This window comes from Drosophila teissieri, chromosome 2R (genome assembly GCF_016746235.2).
Source record: "Drosophila teissieri strain GT53w chromosome 2R, Prin_Dtei_1.1, whole genome shotgun sequence".
In the NCBI taxonomy this organism is placed as follows: Eukaryota; Metazoa; Arthropoda; class Insecta; order Diptera; family Drosophilidae; genus Drosophila; species Drosophila teissieri.
The window spans coordinates 15,571,335-15,592,102 of NC_053030.1; the positions used below are offsets into that span (position 1 = coordinate 15,571,335).

The window sequence follows — 20,768 nt, forward strand, 5'->3', positions numbered from 1 at the left end:
TCTTAAGAGAGGCGCAAAGGAGCTGACTCAGGTTGCAGTATAGTGTAGTATGGCGTTGGAGAAATAAGAGGACTACGTCATTGCGATGATCTGATCTGGAATTTGAAACTGGTTTGGCTTTTGGTTTTTGGACACGGATCGACGTGACTTTTGCTTTATTTATGCCAATTTATATGCATTAGCCGGTCTCTGGCGATCGCGTGCGCAGAAATACCCGACTTGTTCTTGCCGTTATTTCTAATTAGATTAGGGTGGGCCTTATTCCCTATTTCTTATTCCTCTCTGCCCATCTGCAGATTACCCACCTCCTTCTGCAGCCCCGACGGCAACGGGCCAATCCCTTCAGCGCGATTTTCTCGGCTCGGTTGCCTTTTGTTTGGCCGCGATCTTTTCATTCGGCGACCTCCTTTTTCCGCGCCTTCTTATTTACTTTTTGTTTTCTTTGCCACTGGTTACACACCCCGCCGTTCGAGAGAAAAGCCTTGAAACACGTTCTCGAATGGGGATCGGAACAAGGAACAGGCGCAAAAGGTGTAGCACAAACGAGGAGAGAAGTAAACCCGTTTCATACGCCGGTTCCCCAATCTCATTTACCTACACTACTTCACGCACGGAGCGCTGCACTCGGAGAAAAGGGGTGGCGCGTTGTAAGTGTACCAGCAGCATCCACACGGCCAAAAAAAAGTAGTTCGCCCTTGATATGAGGTATAAGATGAGGTAAAATATGGCAATAATTCATTGATACTAATTCCCTAAAAGTGGTAATAATGTAAATATATGAAAGGTTGCATTGCAAAAGAGTTTTCTGATTATAAAAATATACATATATTATGATATATATTAAAGTTATTATATAGATATAATGATGATAGATATCATAATGATATTAATATTAGATTATAAAGATATCAGAACTTAAGCTTTTACTTGCTTGCACTTGAATGTTTCTCCCTGTGCAGCGATCTCGAATACATTGCCTCTGTGTACTTTAGATATAATAGATATAGATATAATGATATTAATATTAGTTTATAAAGATATCCAAAGTTAAGCTTTTACCTTCTTGAACGCACTTAATCGTTTCTCCGCGTGCATCGATCTCGAAAACTTTGCCTTTGTGTACTTTAGCACTCCAGGTCCGCCCCCTGCCCGCGCAGCTTCCAGCCCCCCTCCCCCCGACGCGACGCCCAAAACTCCGGCTTGGTCAGCAGAGCAGCTGAGTCGGCGACGTCTGCGCAACTTTTGATTTTGCCCGGAACCGGTTTCGCTCCACTAGCACCACTACTTCTGCGACTGCGACTGCGAGTATCTTTCGGCCAGCGCTTGTATCCGAATCTTTATTCGTATTTGTATCTGTATCTGTAGCTGTAACTCGGTCCGAATCCCAATCCGTGGCAGACGCTGGCAGCCCACATTTGAAAGGCTGCTGCAGCGCCGATAAATGTGTTGTTAATGATGTTTTCAAGATGCTGCGGTGGGCGTTTTTGGGTACCGAGAAAGAGATGTCATTTGCCGATAACATCTTCTATAAATACGTACGTAGATCTACGACGATGATGGAATCGCAAGTGCTGCCTATAAGTTTTATTAATTGCTGGGTCATTAGCGTTGTGGGGGCAAAAGTATTACGGTACTGTAGATGCAAGGATTAATATAATGAGTTGGCTTGTTGATTTGATTTAAAAGTACTATAACAACTAATGCTACACCTATATGAATTTATAATGTTAATCTAATATGAGATTATAATGTTAATCTTGTTAATATCCCAATAATGATATCGATATCAAGCCCTAATGAATTACATGTTTCGGCAGTGATTCGGCACATTGCCATCATAATGGGATTTATCTCTACTATTAGTAAACATAACTCATTATTAACATATGTACCACTCCCTCAGTTTGCGGCTGTAACGCTGTAACTCATTGTGCATAATTCGCAGACCAGAAACCAAAAACCTTTCACTTGCCCCCAAGCTCCATTGCCACTCTTTGTTGCCTCGCTCGGGTCACTGACAAAAACTCCAATTTGAAATCGTTTAAAAATAGTGAACTCACACACACACCGCTGCACTTCTAATAATAAGCCAAATGCAGGGGGGCGGGGCGGGGTTTCGGTGTATATCCAGTGGATATATGGTGGAGCTAAATTCATTGCGGGGGCGTTCCTCGATCTGGTGAAGATCCCGCTCTCTCTATCCCCACTTCATGTGGCTTTCACATGCCAGTTCTGGTTGTACTTTTTATACGTTTTCCGTTCTTGCAATCGCTTACATTCACTTTTTATTACAATTAGTGCGTTAGAGGTTTTCCCCGCCCTCCCCGCTCATATTTTTTAATTGCCATGTGGGGGGTGTTGGTAGTAGTACTACCATATCTTTTGCTCAGTGCACGCTGCCAAAAAATCCAAAGAACGAAACAAATTTATGACATAGAAATGTCAAGAGTTGTGGCTATAAGTGTGTGTGTGCTAGTGTGTGTGCGTTACATATTTCTATTTGTGGCACGCTGGGCTGCATTCGGATATATAGCTATACCGTTATGGATGGGATGCATTTACGTAAATGATTTAGAACATATCGAACACACACTCTGAAGGTGACTTTGACAGAGCGAGCAAAGATCCAATTCACTAAGTTCACTTATTTCTGTCCTCAGCCCAAATGGAAGCTGTTGCACGGCAAAACATTAATTATCATTGCGGTGTGTGAGCAATTAGAGCGATGGTATTTCTAAAATTTAAATGACCACTGCATAAATAAGTAAAATCGTTGCCTTCAAAATATGGTTTTTTTTTTTTATATTTAAATAACTATGTGCTCTAAGATGCAGTTCATAACACCACAAAGATCTTTGACACTTAGTGCATTTTAAAGATATGCAGAACATTATTTTTACCAAGGTCTTAACGAAAACAATAATGTTTGCATATTGAAACATAGCAAAAATAAAAAATAATTGCTTAGTACATTTTAAGTGCTTATTTAGTATAAAATATAAACTAACGATTTGCAATTAACGAAAAGTATTCTAAACTATAAATATTTTCCTGCTCAAAAATTATATTTATAACGTTCTATTATCTAAAAAATGTAAATAATTTTAAGGGATTAAAATCTTATTCTTAAAAATGTCTTTAATGTAAAATAGATCAATAATTATTTTTATCACCCCATCAAAACGATTTATTAAAGGCTTCAGAGAGCCACAAAAAATTCATTATCTAGTTTCCTGCATTAATTTAGTCATCGATTTGCAATATTTAGTTGCCAGGCTATTTTATAGTCCGCAACCTACGCCAAAAAGCTTAAGTCTGACTACTTTTGGCCAGTTAACCTTTTAGTTGATTGTCAACTCGACTCGCCTTCATTGAACTCGGCAACCCCTTAAGAAACCCCCCTCGCCGACCGACAAAACAAAATCACTCGAACTCTCTTCATCGGATAAAAGTGCTCTTCAAGAGCGCGCAAGAGAGCACGTTGCACTGTGGGGCAAACAAACTTTTCTTTGCGAAGTGGTAGGTTGCTTAAGCATTGTGCTTGATGAGACTATTGTAAAAGGTGCACATCTATAACATTTTAGCTGACAAAAAGAGTTATTCTAACGTATATACTATACTTAACCAACTTATCTATAAATTTTACTCTTTAAACTGTTTCGATTTGAAGTTAGTAAAATGCCACAAAAGGGGTAACTCGGCCCACAGTCGGTTTTTGAGGAGGTGGAGCCAGCGAAAGAGAATGGCACGAAGAGAGAGCAAGAGCGCGAGAGAGTTTCGAGTCGAATTGGAATGGAATGGCCAGAAAAATATTGCTGCTTTCAGTTTCGAATAATTTTTCGATGGAAGCGGTTCTGTCAGCGGAAAAGTGAATTATAGCAGAGCCTGCCTGAAAAACTCAAGAAAATCCCCTCAAAGAAATAGCAGCTCTCAGCTAAATAATAACAAACACAATACTTTCTGCCCAGTCACCGCAAACTGAAATAATCACTTTTCTGCAAAAAACGCCGTCATCAAAAAAGTTTTTGGCTACAACTCTAGAAACGCGGAAAAATTTGTCAAAAATACAACTAAAGAAACAACAACGCGAGTGCACGTGTATGTGAGGTGCTCAGCAAGAGTGTGTGTGTGTGTTCGTTTCTGTGTGTGACAGATAATAAAAGGAGGAAAAAAAAGAAGTTGTCGAAAGTCGTGCATGAAAATTCAAGAAAAATAGTGCAAGCGCTGCAGGGAAATTGTCCGGAAAAATCGCAAAATCCATTGTTTTTAGCCGGCATCTTAATGACGTCACGTCGTGCCGCAAAAAACCAACGATAACCACAACTTCTGCAACAACGCGCGTGTTTAGTTTACACACACACACCACAGCGCGTGAAGAAAGAAAAAAAGGTTAAAAATACATTTTCAATTCACCATCGGCGTAGAAGTAAAACAATAAACAAATACAAGAAAATAAAACAGCAGCCGCTTTTTCACCCAGCAACAACAATTTCAACAACTTCAACTTTGCCAGCAGCAACAACAACAACAAGTCAGCTGGACAACCGAAGGTGTTTATACTTAAAAACAAAAAAGAGATCGTTGTGTTTTTTTTTTCTTTTGTTTTCTCTCTTTTTTCGCCTCCGTCTTAAGTTTATGTTTTTTTTTTCATCCATCGGTTCCCTTCTTCTCTTCCTCTTCTTGCCACATTTCGTGGTCTTGTTTGTTATTGTTGTCGAATTTTCGGTGATGCCAAGTGAAAAGTCGGAAATTCTGTTTCATGACAGGGAAAACTTAGCATCGTAGGGAAAGTTGTTCACAAGACTCGGTAAAAGAATAATGGCAGATAATTTACAAAAGAGAATGTTACGGAAACTAATGTTCTTCAAAGTTTATCAAATGTAGTTCTACTCTCTAATGTTAAACCAAAAAGTTGATTATAATATTCCTTAAGTTGCGTTTTTTAATTGCAGTGTTGAAAAAGTACTAGCATATTGTCAAAAAATTGGGCATTAAAATGCAAGTCACTTAGATTTAGAGCAGTACTTAATTCCTTTTAGTGCTGAAAAAGGTGCAAAAACATCGATATATGCAACTTCGATATTTCAGAGATAATTTGGCTACAAACTTCACAAAAAATAAAATTCTTGCTCTAAATAATAACTAAATAACTAGTTATTGTTTCCGTACTTATAAAAGAAATCTGTTTTACAAAAGTATCCTGTTCAAAAGATATAAAACACTACATAATACATGTAGCCCAAAGCTAGGAACAATATACACAATATACACAAAAATTAATTTTTGTATTGAACATAAACTACTTTACACGGCCACAAAATATGAATTCTGCCTTAATAAGAGCATTATAATCATAAAAAAGACTTGTTTAATCTGATAAAATAATGCACATACCGTTCACTTGGCTTGGTAAAGCTTAATGACCGAAAATCAAATTGAAATTGAGCCTAATGAACTGTGAAATAATAATTAAAATTCAACAAATTGCAAACCAAATTTGTCAGAGTGAAAATGGGAATGGTTATTCCACATAAATGGGCATTAAATACGTTAAATATATCCACATTATTGGCGAAAAGAGCCCTAAGAGCTTAACATGAATATATATATCATGTGGAGTTAATTAACTTAAAAGCACGGTAAAAACTATAAAAATTCGCGTTGTAATGTAATGCAAATTTAGCCATTTTTATTCTAAAGCCGGACAAGGCCTAGACGACCATTAAACCAACAAAAAAACACAACTAAGTCGAGCGGTATTTACAGTGCGTTTCGGCACTATTAGGCCGCAGTAAAGAAACACACGTGACAATAAAACAAAACGCCTGCGTTGCAATTACTGAATTAATGGCTAAATGAAATTGTTTTGAAAGCTTAGGATATTTAATGGGGTTTAGACACCCGAACAGAAAGCAGACATGATTCCTAAATTTAATGTGATTACTTTGTTGAACGAAACTGATTCAATTACCGGATTTCTTCTGACACTGCCAATCGATTGAGAGACGTACGCATGGCAAATACGATCACGAAACGCACTGTACTACTCGCACATGCAAATACATAGATTTTGTTTTAACGAAAAGTCACGTTTTTTATGTGGTTCTCCACCCAAAAGCCCACACCCCGTGCTCTTGCCAAGTCGTAACCATTAAATTTATGTTTATTTCGGTCCTAGCTTCGGTTTCAGTTGCAAAAAGATTGTTATTATAATTTTTCCGATTTGTTTCGTTTTCCTCCAGTCTGAGAATATGCAAATTGAATTAGCTCTGCCCGCTGGCAACTGGAAAACAAAAAGCAAAAGTTTGACACATTTCGCTTATACATACTTGTATTTTTACTTTTCATTTTTGCCCATCATCATCGACAAAAGTGTCAAAAATGTGTTGCTGCAGAAATATGAGTCAAAGAAATTGTTTGGAAAATGCCAAAAATGAATTGTTATTTCTGTCCATTTGTTCAATACACTCTGACAAGTCATTCACTTTTTCCCCACCGTACAGTACACATCGAACGTACTCAAAAAATCAAAATCAAACTCGAACCATAACTACAAAAACTACAAAACGCCACGAATGCCACAAGACGGTTTCATATTTTGTTGGTGAAGGGGATTGGGATGAAAACTTGAGGACTTTTGGCATGACTAATCGATTCGATTTTTCGCCAAAACTCATGCCGCAGTACAAAAAGACGAAGGCAAAGAAAAAACGTCGCTGGGAGAAATATGTGTTTGACTTGTAGTAAGAGGGTTTTGTGCTTTAAGCTCTTCTCAATAGGTCGTAAATATCGATAGGAACACCCCCTTTCGGTTGTCGAAAGTGTGGAAATAGCGTTGTATATTCACATCTGTACCTATGTAGCTGAGTCTGTTTGCTCGACTCGCGATTTCAGTTTTGATGCGAGATGACAGCACTCGAAAAGGTGTCAGAGTTCAGACGAAAGGTATGAAAAGGTCTTAAAGGCCTTAAAGCGCTAGAAAACTCAAAACAATGCAAGTTGCTCATGAGCAAATAAATACTTGTTTATAAATGCTAGGAAATACATATACTCCAACTTGCATCTTTCGTAAATGCATAGCTAAAAACAATGTTCTCTAATAGGTTTAATCCAAAATTGGCAAATTGATCGAGTTTTTCTTTAATGCCGGAAATATTCGAAATTCTCTATAATTTCTATAGTCGAAATATCGTTTCGATGGGTTTCTGTTTTATATCGCATCATTTTCTTTTTGCAATCACATAAACATTTCGTTTCCTTTCGAAGATTTTCAGATCTTGGTTTCCATTTAGCCGTTTCCTCTCGTTCAAGTTTTCATCTTTTTCGATATTTTGAAACATGTGCTCGTGGTCTTTTTTTCTAAAAATATCAAACACTTTTTTTGTTTCGTTACTAGAAATTTTGTATTTGGCTTTTTCAATAAGCGCACAGCAGCTGCGACGTCGACGTCGACTGAGGCAGCGAACAAGTCGAAAAGAAAGAAGAAACAAAAAAGAAATAGATATTTGTGGTTTTTGTATCTGGTTGGGAGCATCGTAGGATTAGGGTGACTCAGACTAGCTGGAGTTCCAAATTTGATAGGTAGACTACCTTTAAATAGTAAAAAACACATTTGGGAACTATGCATTTCTTGAATGTTAGCTTTTGCCTGTAGATTTTCATTTCCTCACGTATACAATGGTTTTCCCACAAACTATATTCTTGCAAGTTTACGTAGAATGTAATAGCTTACTAAATATACATTTTGGCGATATAAAATTCGAAATATCCATAACTTGTTTCACACCCCATTGGAGGTTTAATGCAGCTTCCTCAATTAAAAAGATACAGATGGCACACCCTAACATAATTCTCTTAGCACATGCCAAAACACAACAACCAACCGAAGAGTCGAAAAAGAAATTTTGAACGTGTTTCGTCGGTTGCTGGTGTTGTTGTACCTCCGTGTATCTGAGTATCCGTGTATCCGAGTATCTGAGGCAGCTCCCATAACAGGCGACAGCTGCCGCACATTTTGGATGTATCTTTGGATGTATCTGCAGCTGTGCATCCACAGGCCCCCCAAAAAAAGATACACCACCTCACCGCCGCCTCTTTTCTGTTTTTTTTTTTGTTTTTGGCAGCGTTTTTGGAACGACTCTCCACTGCAGTCCCGAAATAAGTTTGTTTTTGTGGCCGAGAGACAAAGTTTTGATACGCTTTTGCATAATGCCAATGGTGAATTATAACGTCGGCATCTTTAACCCTTCACTGGCCCTTGGGGCAACGCACAATTGAGATCAATTGAAGGCAGAATTGATTGGTTAACCTTTCCCATGGGAGACCGAGTCTGCGAGTTTCGAGGCGTGTCTGCAATGTGATTATGTGCACACAAATTAGTTCAAAGATTAACTCGATTCTCGCGATTGCTGAAATTTTTTGTGAAATATTTAATTTTATAAATATTATTCTCTCACTTTGGTTCGGCTATTTTGGGGTTCATCAGCAGCACGTTGGGAATATATAAACATAAATACGTTTCGCCAGCGAAATTAATTAGGCACAGAAATCTATGAAAATTTGTTGAGCATTTGTTGCTCGCATTTTTCTTCCCCTTCTTCATCGCCAGATTTTCAGGTTGTGTTTGTAATTGTATTGGTATTGGTATTGGTATCTGTATCTGTGTTTTGTGGCGGCGCTCTCGTATTTTTAAGATAAGCCAAATGTTATGAATATGCCAAAAAATAGTATATGAGCGCGATAGAGCTCGCTCTCATTTATGAATTTTGTTTTTGATTTCCCCCATTCGCTTTTATTTTTCGGCCTCTTCTTTCGATTCAGTTTTGTGTGTATAAAGCTATATACATATGCTATAGCTTTCCGACCTCTGACGTAATTACTGATGATCGCGTTTTACGCCTAAGAAATTGATTTGCTTGTGTGAACGAAAATTTGAATATGAATTCCGCTGAGAGGAAAACGTGACAATGAGCTTTTGATTTGATTTTGCATAAGACGAGATCAGGTGGATTTTTATTGGATGCCGAAAGATCTTGGGACTAGGGCAAGGTTTTCTAAACTAAAAATGAAAGTTTTTCTTACTTTCATTTGTAATAATCAATAATGATAACTTAACAGTTTTTCTTGAATATAAAGCAAAGCTCTTACTATTACTGTTTTCGCTTTGGTTTATTTTCTTTAAACCAAGATGTGTAATTATTTTCTCCAAAACCCCACATTTCCCTAAGAAATCTGATAGCTCCCTATCGAATTCATTTACCTATGCTTTCGGCACGCTCTGTTTTCTTCTGCTTTTTCCCATTAGTCACATACGTTATACCATATATAGATCGATCTGCAGATTATTTCAGCACCTATTCGAGAGCTCTGCCAAATTATACAGCCAGACCAAATAGGGGCAGCCACCTGAAAAGTATATGTGAATGCATTTCTTTCATCTGGCCAGCAACTTTCGAAAAGTATCTCTCACAAAAAGCGCTAATAGCTGTCAATGAATTCAGTCAGCGATGTGTCTTCAAAAGTCTAGAAAACTTATGAAGGCAAAGAAATAATAATCTTTTGCAGCCCACGCAGCGTGTACTGCCAAATTAATTAGCCAAGTCAGATGGATGACAATGAGAATTAATTAGGCAAGACAAAACTCCATTTTTGGAGCGGCATTTTACCTGTAGAATAAAAATAGAGCCGTTGTCTGTCTTTTTTCGACCCACCTGAATGACATAAGCCAAAGCAAGCCGATCATTTAGCCACTTGCCATAAATGGCTGGCATTTAAGTCGTACCATCTTCTGATGGGTTTTGCTACGGTTCGCTTTGTAGATGGGAAAGTTTGCTGTTTCTGCAGTTCGTTGAACAACTTTTAGTCGATATATGCAAGTAGAATAATTGTAAATTATTACTTCACCCGGTTGTTGTCATACTGAGTAGGATATTTGCTTTTACTATCTTCTTTCAACTTGCGAATAAGGCCTATGCATATTACAGTATGAGTGTATAGGGTTCAACCCGTTTTTATCTAATCTCGTTTATTGATAGCAGCCGTCGAACCTGGTTAACTCGCAAACTCCCCGGGCTTCACCCATTTCTTTCACTTTTTTTTATGAGCGCATCGTTAAATATGTATGTCATACCTTCTGGGGTGCTCCGTTTTTTTATATGTTTTATATTTTTTTTTTCTGCGGGGTTTAAGAGGAGCGTTGTATAATGTTGCAGAGCGGTTAGTGACCGATGTTTTGCTACGGCTTCACTTGCGTAAATGTTTCTTTAAATGCATTAACTTGTCGGCCGCGGGGCGAGAGCTAAAACTTTGCCTTTTTGCTGTTGTTTTCGGCCCTCTGAGGTATTTGCCGCGACTTGTGTATGGCTTTAGTCACAACTTCGTAAGTCGGCGGGCGCTCAAGTTGATATATGTACATTGTATATACAATATAAGTCGCATATCTGAAAAAAAAAACGAAATCAATAAGAGTATATACAAATACGAAAAATAAATGCGCTTTCACAGCAAACTGCTAACTGCAGCGTTCTATTCGTTGTGTTTGTCGCCTTATCAGCGAAACGCTCTCGATTTGCTCGGTGTGTATGGAGCTCCACGTTATTTATGGGGCATGTGTGTTGGGTAATGGATAGTGGGATAAGTTATAAGGAACGGTTAATTGATTGCGGTGGCACGAATAGATAAAATATGTTATCTAATGGCCAAAACTGCAAGTTAAACTAAAAGAACTTCCATTTTGTCAACTTATAGCAATAACCTTTTGCCTTTAAACAGCTGTTATGGTACAATGACCACTATTTAAGAGCAGATTTCAGAGTGATAATCTAATCTACGTAATTATCAAATAACTAGCACTAATCAGAGTTTTCGTTATTTAGGGCAATAAATATTTATTAAGCTGTTAAGTAATTAATTGAATTCTAAATTTAGTCAAAACAGGAACTTCCACATTTATTTCTAGCAAAGAGCAGACCCTTTTAACGATTAAAATATCAAGATAAAAGATCCTTTTTTTTCCCCCATAGAAATAGAAATATATATGGTTATAGAAATATTTTCAAATAGAAATAGTTCATAATTACTCACGCATAAATTGTAGATAAAAAACTTTGCCAATTCTCCAATGAATAGTATTTCCCCATTTACAAATTATTTCGGAATCGCTTGTTACTATTGAAAATTGAACAAGAAACTGATAAAGAATTCCAGATGCAATTAGGTTTGCCCAAAAATTCTGATGTCAGCACAGCTGCCTTTGTGTTGACTCAGCTTGCATAGACATAAAGTCGAACTTGGGCACATGTGAAATGCGAATGTGAACAAATATTTAGTGGAGTTGCGTTAACAGCTTTGGAAATTAACAGTTTTTCAATCTTCACTCTCTCCCTGGCTGGCTGCTGCTGGTTTCTTCGATTCTCAGATGTTTCAGCGCTTTTTTTCGGCAACTTTAACCTTCAAAACACTTTTTGATACGAGACCGAAAAACCAGAAAGAAAAAAGGAAAACAAAACCTACGGACAAAACTTGTTGAACTTGTTTGTCTTCGGGGTCTGGGTCTACATCAATTTGCATCGTTTTTTGTTCGTCAGTTTAATTCGTTTCTTTTTTGATTCTCTTAATGATTTTTTAATAACCGAAAATCGCCGAGATGCGAGTGTCCTTAGATTTGAAAGCAGTTGGTCTGAAGGTTGTTTGTAGGTCGGCGGATGCACCAATCTGCGTATTATACAAATCTATATATTTACATATGTATGTCCGCACAAACGGGAGAACCTTCGATTATTCTTGGCCCAATTTCACGTCTAAACACTATTGGGAAGTTTATTTTCGTGCAGCGATTTCCACACCCGCTTCTGGTCATAAATTTTCGTACTGCGTCAATGACACGGCTGCTAATTTCTGGCGCTGTTTCGAACTCAGTACTTGTATCTGTATCTGCATTTGTATCTGTTGGCTATAATATCTTCTATATATTCCACATAGCCTGATGCCCAGCCACGTCCGCTTGTGTGGGCGTCCCGTCTGTTTCACTTGCGTGTTTCTTGTTTTTTTTTTGTTTTTCCCCCGTGGTCGGTTTTCTGTGGATAGAGATTTTTTTTGTTTTAGCCGAAAAAGTTTTCAAGAATTATTTTAATACATGCCATAAACATTAGCCCACCCACACACACAAACACACACATAGACACACGCAAGTAGATGATGGCTCTTCAATTTCTCAGCTCATAAATTAAATCACAATTTATATCTTTGGAAATCAAGTTAAAATACGGAAAAGCAATTCGCAGCTGACATCATGCGAACGTATCCACAAATCCAAATACTAACAGCAACTAGATAGAATACGTGCTGTATGTGTGTTCTCAATGAAGTTTATTAATTGTCTTCGTTGGTATCTTTTCGAATTGACTTGGCTGAGATAATTTGCTGTCAGTGTGTCGGTGTGATATCTTTGAAAATGCCAAATGCTAGATAGGAAATATTCGGCTTTTGGGAGAATGTTTATTGAACAGCGAGAGGAATTTTGGATTCAACGTGATCGAATAGCAGTGCAGCCACACCAAATCGCATATTTAACCAAATTTGCGCAATTGTTGTCAGTTTACTCATATCAGTTTCGATTGCAAAATTAGTTCGTCACTCCCCATTAATGTCTCACCGGCCCAAGCCCATTAAATATTGGAAAAAAAACCCAGACAAGCAAGGAAAGCTTTATAGATTCCCATTTTCAAAAAACTTTGATTCATATGCCGCTGACTGCGATAAGATAAGATTAAAGACATACACGCACACCAATGCAAACACGATTACAACAACAATTGCAACAGGCGTTCAAATGAAGATAAAAACAAATCAAACAAAACACAATGCAATGCAATGGCAAATAAACACAAGCTGAAATGCTAATAACAACAAAATATCAATATCAAATTGTGTGTGCCGTCATCGATGATTGTGTCACTGGGTGATTTTTGAAATTTACTTACACTTCTCTATCCTAAGTAACAGTTTTCCATTTCCTTTTACTATATATGTATATTATAAACGAAATTCTTTTTACAGTATTTGATTAAGCGCAATAAGCGTTAAATAAAAAATATTTTTATCGAGCGGTAAGTGCGTTTAACAATTTATCCCATTGCTATAAAAAGAAATTTGCTATGAAGTGAATATATATACGAGTCTTAAACACTACTCTCTCTCAGGCGGTGTCTCTCTCTTAAATGTTGCTTAGCTAAAAACGATCAAAAAATATTATATACCTACCTATACAAATTAATTGCTAAACACCGCTGGGCCGGGCCTACAGATACACGAATATATAAACATATATATTTATGTATGTACGTATCTGAGCGACCATTAGTGCACTTTAGTTGATAATATTTATCCGTAGTAATCTTTTTATTTGGTCTATGTGCATTGCGATGAATTGCCTTAGGGGCTAGGCTTAATTTGGCTATTTGGCTATTTGGCTGTGGCTCTTTAGCTGTGGCTCTTGGCTGTTTTGGCTATTTTGGCTGTTGGATACCCTGCGATACCCTCCAGAAAGCTGCAAACTGGATGCCAAACGCTGCTCACGCTCTATATAAACTATATATACATATATATATTGTATACAACCAGATATTCATTTGTGTATATCTGGTGAACTATTTTTAGTGACTATATCATAAGTTGTATGAAACGAGAACTTTTATTTTGCACACCATTCGCTCATTTAGTCTAGGAATCTATCGCAAATATATTACATATTAAATACTCCATAGTGATACGGTTATGTCTGTCAATTGTCTTTTGTTTATAATTATCATTTGAGCATTGCATTCTGCATAAAAACCATAACACAACGACTTGCGCATTACTAACCCCTAAAATCTAAAAAAAAACATGATCAGTTTCCACATCTCTCACTTATACCTAGAATCGCTCTGTCTCTCTCTTTCTCACTATACGACTATCTATCTCTGTCTTTCGCCATTTCTATTTATCTCTCTTGGAATGTGAACCAAGTCGGTATGATCCTAAAGTTCTATTTCTCTCTTTTACTCTCATTTCAGATAATGTAAACTCAGCTTACACACAAAAAAGCAGTAAAATATATATAAAATACAAAAATTAACAGCTGCGTTTATCTATAGATAGATATATGTATCTACACACACTCACATCTATATATTTGAATAAGCGTCGTTCGATTTGAATCAAAATTATAGCCCAAGCTATCAGCTACCCCCACAAGCTTTGTACTCCACAAAAACGCTAACGAACAAAATCGATAAAGACCAGAAAGCAACTGAAATACCATCATACCATCTGCCATAGATCTATGCTATATACATATATAGGTGCTGATCTGTGCTCTTGAATTTAGTGTTTTCTGTGTGTGCGTGTCGCGAGCGGAGCACTAAAAACCACCAATAAAAACGTATAGTAAATCAATAAAAAGCAAGAAAAAATAAGAACTCTCTCTAGTCGCTAGGCTATAACTATACAAACTACTATCCAGCTATCCCAGATCCAGATCCAGATCCAGATCCGTAAACAGCATATAGTTATATATCTATAACCCCGAAAAACACGATGGCCAACGTTGTCAATATGAACAGCCTGCTCAACGGCAAGGACTCGCGCTGGCTGCAATTGGAGGTCTGTCGCGAGTTCCAGCGCAACAAATGCTCGCGCCAGGACACCGAGTGCAAGTTCGCCCATCCCCCGGCCAACGTGGAGGTCCAGAACGGCAAGGTCACCGCCTGCTACGACAGCATCAAGGTCAGTATCACCCCCCACCCACCATACCCCCAATGTTGAACCGAACTAGAACCACCAACCACCAAACCGTCTATGCCCTCAACTCCCCTCTATTCGCTTCGTGTGACTCGTAGACCGTAAGCTTTAAGTCTTGATTTCTCATCCCACCAAAAAAAAAACAAAAAAAATCTGAAATAATATATATTTCAAAGCAATACCGAATCCCCAAATTAAGGGCCTCAACGAAAACTGATCTTGTCTCGCTTTTGTTGTTTGTGCTTCTGTGCTTTTATAAACTCCATTTTCGTTTTTGGTATCTCTGTGCTTCTATATATACATATCCTAAATACACACACTATATACCTAGTGGCTGTCTCTCTAAGTGCCTACCTCTAAATAAAATATAAATTAAATGCAGCTAAACAGCTAAATGCAGCGCCGGGCTGAGCTTGACCATTGAGAATGTGTGCGTGAGTGTGCTTGAGGCTTGAGTCTTGGGTCCCGAGTAGAAGGCTTTGGCTTTTGGCTTACAAATAAGAGAGTTCCACCACCCATCGAAACCCCGAAAAAACAAAAACAGAGAGAAAAACAGAAAAGTGGTGACTTATTGAGTAGTATTTCATTCAAATTCAAATTTAAACACCAAGTCTGGGATTTTCTCTGTGTAAACTTAAATGCAACAATAAAACGTTCTCTTAAACTCAACTGAATAACTGAAATCGTCTGTCGCCATCATTCGAGTGATTTTAGGCCACGCAACTCATAGACATGGACAACTTCAAGGTAAAGCACTTAAAATTCACTTATTAAGTTTAAGATTCTAGCTTTAAGAACACACACCCCCGTCCGTCGTAGAACCGATTCCATTGATCTTATCGTAAATAACAAACAACCTGCCGCTGGGCAGATACAATCAAAGCCAAAGAGGTTTCCACTTTTCCGCAATTTTTTTACCGCCCGAAAAACAGCAACGTGGCAAATTAGTGGGGGGGAGGCGAAACAAAGGGGTGAACAAAAGGATGTTTTTAAACAGGACAATGGCGAAGAAGGGGCAGGAAAAAATTAAGTTGCCTGTTTGGTGTTTTCTTTATTAAGCTTTTTTGTTCTACCCGCAACAAACAAACAACTGCCAAAGAATGGCAACGTAAAGTGGAGTATTTTATGTATAGTATAATAATGCTGACAAAATGCCATCATCATCAGCAGTGGCAGTGGCAGAAGCAGTGGCAGTAGAAGGAGCAGTAGGTGGAGTGATGGCATAGCATCACCATCGCCATCAAATTTGTGACAGCATAAAAAATTACGTTTTGAAATTTTACGTTGCCGCTTTTTAGGCGTCGCTGGCAGCTTGTTTGGCCAACGGCCTTTTGTTATTCCCAACAAAACCCAAAGCGAGCGACTCGGTCCTTAAAGTTGGGCATAGTTCGTCCTTTTTATCCCTGCGCCCCACCAACCATTTCGCTTTGTCGCTCTTGAGTCTAGTGTGCAAACAATAGTTAAAACTGATGTTTGTAAGTAGCTCGTTGGCTCGCAGGATCCACGCTTGTTTTTTCCTTTTTTTTCTGTTTACTGGGTGGTGAAGAGGGGTGGGCATTGTTAATTGAGCCACTGGAAAGCCCTCCCATTTTTTGCACTGTTTACCTTTTGCGACTGGGCCTCAATGAATGTATTAGGGAGGCTCTAAAATTCTCTTTGTTCCAAACCAGAGTCATTTATTGGACTTAGTTATAGATTAATCTTTTCCAAAGTTGGTAAATAAAAGTTCCCAGCTCACTGCTCAGTATTCCAATTCTAAGAGTTAAGATCTATAATGTGTGACATGCGTAGTCCGAGGCTGTAGTTAAAATCCACTTATGATTTAATCTCAGCCGTGTCGAATTTGAATGCATATTAAATATTCATAATTCTGGCCATTTCTCTCCGCACAATGCCTGACCTGCATCATTAATCAAGCCTAACCCCAAAACATTTCCAATTATCTTTGATGGATCATTAGGAGCCGGGTCAGACTTGCGCCTCGGTTAGTTTCTGGCCATGCCTGGGAAATCTCATAAGCCTTTTGGCAATTATCCGAAACCACAGCTGCGTGATAAGCGAGTTCTGACTGCAGAATCCACATCATCTGTGGGGCAGCAGCTGCAAGCTGGAATTCGGTATGGGTATGGTTATGGCAATGGAAGTGGTAGTAGTATAAGTGGAAGTGGAAATGGAAAGGACACACACACCCAGTGACCCTTGGGCACTTGTAGTTTTTGCCCAGCTGGGCGGGTAAATAAAGCTCAGACATTCATTGCCCACAAATTAATTGTGTTATCCTATTAATTAACTATGCAGTAAAGTTGCCGAGCAATTTCGTTCGCCAAGCGTTTTCCCCCAGCCTCCTTCGCATTTTTCCATTTTCCATTTGCCTTGCCCCGTTGTTCTTCGCCCCCTTTTGAGTGCTGTAATTGTAGGCGAGTGTGTTTGCACTCATTTTCACCTCTTTTTGTCCCCACCGACTTTTTCTATAGTATGTACGTGTATATGAGTGCACACTGTACACTGTGCATGTACGTGTGTGCTTGACACACAAAACGAGCTGGGCTTAAATGTTTAACGAACTTAAACGTGGCAAGTAACCAGCACATTATATATATATATATATATATTCGAGGACGAAAGGCCTATGTACGACTCCCTGTGATTATATGGCCATACTATATGGAATACACGTGTACCTGGCCGTGTTTAAACTTTTTCTCGGTGGCCGCGACACTAATTTATTGCTACGCTGCGCGTACTGGGCTTTTAAATGCCATTTTACAAAGAAAAAGTTTAAGCAGCATTACAACTTAAAACTGGGTCAATGTCAGCATTAGAGGGCTTATCCAGAATTTGTGATTTAATGTCAAAAGGCATTACGCATGAACCATGCCAAGAATTATTTCCATATTCTAATAATATTCGTTGGAATAGTGGAGCATTTTCTAACTAGTTGAAAATTCTTAAAAAATAACCAGCAAACTCGAATGCCTTTTAGCTCAGGTCGCTTAGCGACCTCTGACCCTTTCAGCAAATTGGCATCATTTCGTTGGTAATTTCCCCGCAATTTAATTTGGCCACAATGGGCGAGTTGAAGAGCTGCAACTTTAAAAGCCACTCGGAAAGCGAGATAGCATGGCTTGGGTGATACCCTGTAAACAGAGCGAGAGTGTGAAAGTGAGAGGGCTAAGAATGAGTGAAAATCGCATAGCCACAACATAAAACATTTTCCGGTTTATAATTTTCTTGTCAACACAATTTTAACGCCATGCTCTGGCGCTGTGCTCTGCTCTGCGGGGCGAGATGGCCTCGCTGGAAAATCTCCTCCTCCTCCGCAGCGAGCGTTTTTCTGGACTGCCGCTTGGCTGGTGGCACTTTATCCGGCGCCTTTTGCCACGTCGTCCTTTCGCCGCTTCGCGCGCTTTTGCTACTTAACCAACTGTAAAGCTCTCGGCCATATTGTGTGGCACCTTATTTTTCTATTATATTCCCAACACTGCCGCCGCCGCCGCCTGCAACATATTTTCCGCGCCAGCTTTCCCTCTTGCCACTTTCCACTTCCACTTCCCTTGCGAGGCGGGGCGGGGCGGGGCAACAAAAGTCAAGTTCCCATGCCATGCAAATTATGGTCGAAAAGAATAAAAAGGAAAACGGCGCTGCCGCAAAAGAAAATGAAAATGGCAACTCTTCCGCTTGCGAAAACCGTAGGCACGAGGGAGTGAGAGAGAAGAACAAAGGCGGCCACTTTGACATCTTCGCTCCTTGTCGCTCCTTCGGGCAAAGGACGCTTTTCTGTTGTTTATTCCAATTTTGTAGTTGACGCTTGAATTTCCGGATCGCCTCGAGCTGCCTCGGAAATACTTTGGTAATTAAATTTTAAAGGCAACAGGAACTGGCTGACATAAAAAAAAACAAGAAAAGGAAAATAATAAAGTTTCGCCATCGCTCTGATTCTGAATCTGATTCTGCTCGCTCACCCACATTTTCAATGTCATCCAATTATTTTTAATTCCATTATCTATTTTTTCTGCCACCGCCTTTGGTCCTCCAATTTGGCATGAAAAATTGCTGGTCGGCATTGAAATCGATAATAATAATAAGCAGCCGAGCAGAAGAAATGAATGGCAGCAGCAACTTAATGTACAAAATAAACCAAAAAAGAAGTAAATCCAATTTAAATAAAACTTCCCAGAAAATGGGAAATAGAGCGAACACCAATAAGAGGAATCGAAAGAAAGGAATAGAAAAGAAGAATCATCAATAGTTGCTCGGAATAAATGGGAAGAGAAGTGAAATAAAGACGGGAAATGTATAGAAAAGAGTGAAAACTTTGCGGTTGTCATTCAGTCAATAGGACATAAAATTGATTTTTTCGGTAATTGGTGAGAAGTTTTGATGAGAGCTGTTTCAATACTTTGGTATATCTAAGCAAAACAATGGAGTGGCGCCCGAACAGGGAACGTTGTCTAAGGAAATCTTTGATTTAAGGCTCATACACATGGGTTGGTCTTTATCAACTTTGTCAACATCTTGTGCATGGGCTGTGAAACACTTTAAGACTGCATAAATCCCTCGTTGCCTTAAGGCATCACCGAAATCTGTTTCGAGTGCAGTGTCCTCTCACCTGCCATTATGTGGATGTGGCAGAGCATTTGGATTACACCTACGCCCCAGTCCGCCCCATTTGCAATGCTGCAACATTCTGCTGCCAGGCGCGCCTAATTTGTTATGCCTTACACACGTTGCACTTGGAAATTCCGCAACAAACTTCAAGTCAATAACTCAGCAGAGCAACTCCCGCTGCCTGCCATCCAGGATATTTCGCCCACCAGCACTTAATGCATTATGCAACAGCAAGTTGTGGCATGTCCTTGCGCATGGCCACACTCAAACTCACACTCACATGTGTGCCACTGCCACTGCCACCGCCTCTGCCACTGCGACTGCCAGCGAGTTTGGGTTCGAGTGCGCCATTTCGCAGTTGCTGAAACCTACACAATTCATTCGTCCTGCCACATCCCCCCCGTACCCCGTCCCTCTTCTCGCATTTCGTCCTCTGCCGGAACGTGACTGCAAATCGAGCAAGCGAGCGCATGCCTTAAATAAAATAAATGGCACATTATCAATATAAACAAGAGGACGTCGCCGAAGGAGTCGCGTACGCGAGTTGCAAGCGCAAAGTTGTTAAGTTACTTAAGCCAACAAATGAAGCGAGCCAAGATGGAGTGAGGTGCTCTTCCCACTGCCGGATTCCTCCCAATTCCACAGCCAACAATTCGCAGCATTTTCCTCCTGCCCTTCCCATTCCCGTTTCCCTTCTCGTTCTCGATCTCATTCTCACACTCCAACCATGAGCCAGTCACGAGCCTGACAAATTGCACTTGGGCGCCAGACTTCCCTCCCAAACCCAAAAAACAAAAAAGAAAAAACTCTCCATTCTGACCAACAAACAAGTCCCTGCTCGGGCGCCAATTTCTTTTCATATGGCTAAGACAAAGGCAAACAAAAACTAATGCCTGGCCGGGATGAATATAAATGCGAGCAGGGATGCACGCCATTCATTTCGCTCTATCCATCGAGTGAAAAACGTCGCAAGTTTTCCCGTTGCCTCGGAAGTCGAGGAATTTTCCGATAATGCAGTCAGCGATTGGAGAGTGTCAAAAGCGCATATGTAAATAGCGCTCGGAATCGATGTCTTCTACAAATAAATATTTTTCTCTCTTTCGACTTGCAATTTCATTTCGCTGACAGAGTGAAGGATTATATATTCATACGAGTGTCATTCAGGCGGACGAAGTCCGGGACAGGTGACTCGTTGGGCCATCAACTCTTGAGTGACTGTCTTGGATTATTGCCTAAAGTAGAAAAGGTAGAGAAGACACATTTGTGAGGCAGTCGAGAAAGTTGTTGATTGAAATTGGATTAACAGGAAGTGCTGTCAAAGGGAATGGGAAAATTCACTTGTTACAATAATCATTCTGCTGATGTGTATTAAATTTTAA

General features: G+C 39.3%; 1 protein-coding gene across 10 annotated transcripts in view; it reads left to right on the plus strand.

The window, feature by feature from the left end:
- Positions 1-20,768, plus strand: part of LOC122613224 (protein muscleblind) — a 162,323-nt gene that overhangs the window by 41,734 nt on the left and 99,821 nt on the right. For 9 of the 10 annotated variants that reach the window (XR_006325672.1, XM_043787304.1, XM_043787305.1 and 6 more), the window contains exons 1-2: positions 4,465-4,550; positions 14,055-14,766. Coding sequence is in view for 9 of the 10 variants with exons in the window: in XM_043787304.1 (XP_043643239.1) it covers positions 14,578-14,766 (189 nt within the window). In the remaining variant the exon portion in view is untranslated. Of the gene's footprint in view, positions 1-4,464; positions 4,551-14,054; positions 14,767-20,768 lie in introns of those variants that run through there. The other variant, XM_043787297.1, reaches the window with a different exon arrangement.